General features: G+C 42.3%; 1 protein-coding gene across 2 annotated transcripts in view; it reads left to right on the top strand.

Annotated features, from left to right (window-relative positions):
• LOC106962367 (uncharacterized) overlaps nucleotides 1-940 on the top strand; it is a 19,207-nt gene that overhangs the window by 10,298 nt on the left and 7,969 nt on the right. Inside the window, exon 3 of one of the 2 annotated variants that reach the window (XM_015056751.1) lies at nucleotides 625-882. In XM_015056751.1, the coding sequence (XP_014912237.1) occupies nucleotides 625-882 (258 nt within the window). Of the gene's footprint in view, nucleotides 1-624; nucleotides 904-940 lie in introns of both variants that reach the window. The other variant, XM_015056750.1, reaches the window with a different exon arrangement.

Raw genomic sequence — 940 nt, 5'->3', positions numbered from 1 at the left:
ATGTGGCCCTCACAGGAAAAAGTTTGGGAACCCCTGTTGTGATCCATAGGGGGGCCCAGAAGAAAATCTTTGGGAACCACTGGCTTTCTTCATATTTCCCACCAAACAGTGGCATGACATTTAGTACCCACAACACTTTTAAGTAAATCAAAAATATATTATGTAATAATTGCCCCTTTCAGATCATTGTTCTTCTGTAAACACACATCCACACCCTTTATCCTTTTACAAAGTCGATCCGTCGGCCTTTATATGATGTGCTTTCTGTGATTGGAGAACCAAAGATTCTTGACTCCTTCGTTTGATGTGTGGGGTATCCCAGAGTGCTGAGCTCTATGTCACAATCCTAGCACTGGCAAATTACTGCAGACGATTAAATACAAGAAAAGTTGTTGTGTACCATCAACATATTGCCATATACTTGAATGTATTTCTCAAATCAGACAGACAATGGAAGATCATGAGTTACCTCTGGTCTGTGTGTGCATGTATTTCACAAAACAAAAGGGTGATCTGAAAGAGGCTGGAAAAGTCATGTTAAATACCATCCTTCTGATCTGCTTTTCTTTTTCCTTTTGTCTTTGTGTGCCATCTTCCTCACCTTGCATGACTGGTTTGCTCTAGTTATCTGTGAGGTCAACAGGAGATCTAATTTGAACACCAGCCTGGTAAAGACGACAGACTTTCGCCATCCTCTGACTTCAAATGTCACATCTGGTAGAAGACACAAGAGAGAAGCCTCTTCCAGAGGGAGGCACCACTCAGAGGAGACAGATAGTCATGAGGAAAACATGATTCGGGAAAGGAAGACAAAGAAACACCATGAGCACAACAGCGATGAAGATAGCTTTGAGATCAGTGAGGAAGTTGAAGAGGTCTCAAATCCAACTGCAGCTCCTGGAAATTCAACTGCAGCTCCTGGAAATTCAACTGCAGCTCC

This window comes from Poecilia latipinna, unplaced genomic scaffold (genome assembly GCF_001443285.1).
Source record: "Poecilia latipinna isolate Pla-1442-1.1 unplaced genomic scaffold, P_latipinna-1.0 Scaffold1403, whole genome shotgun sequence".
Taxonomy (NCBI): domain Eukaryota; kingdom Metazoa; phylum Chordata; class Actinopteri; order Cyprinodontiformes; family Poeciliidae; genus Poecilia; species Poecilia latipinna.
Note: the sequence above shows the minus strand (reverse complement) of the source record. Positions and strands in the feature narration are given on the sequence as shown.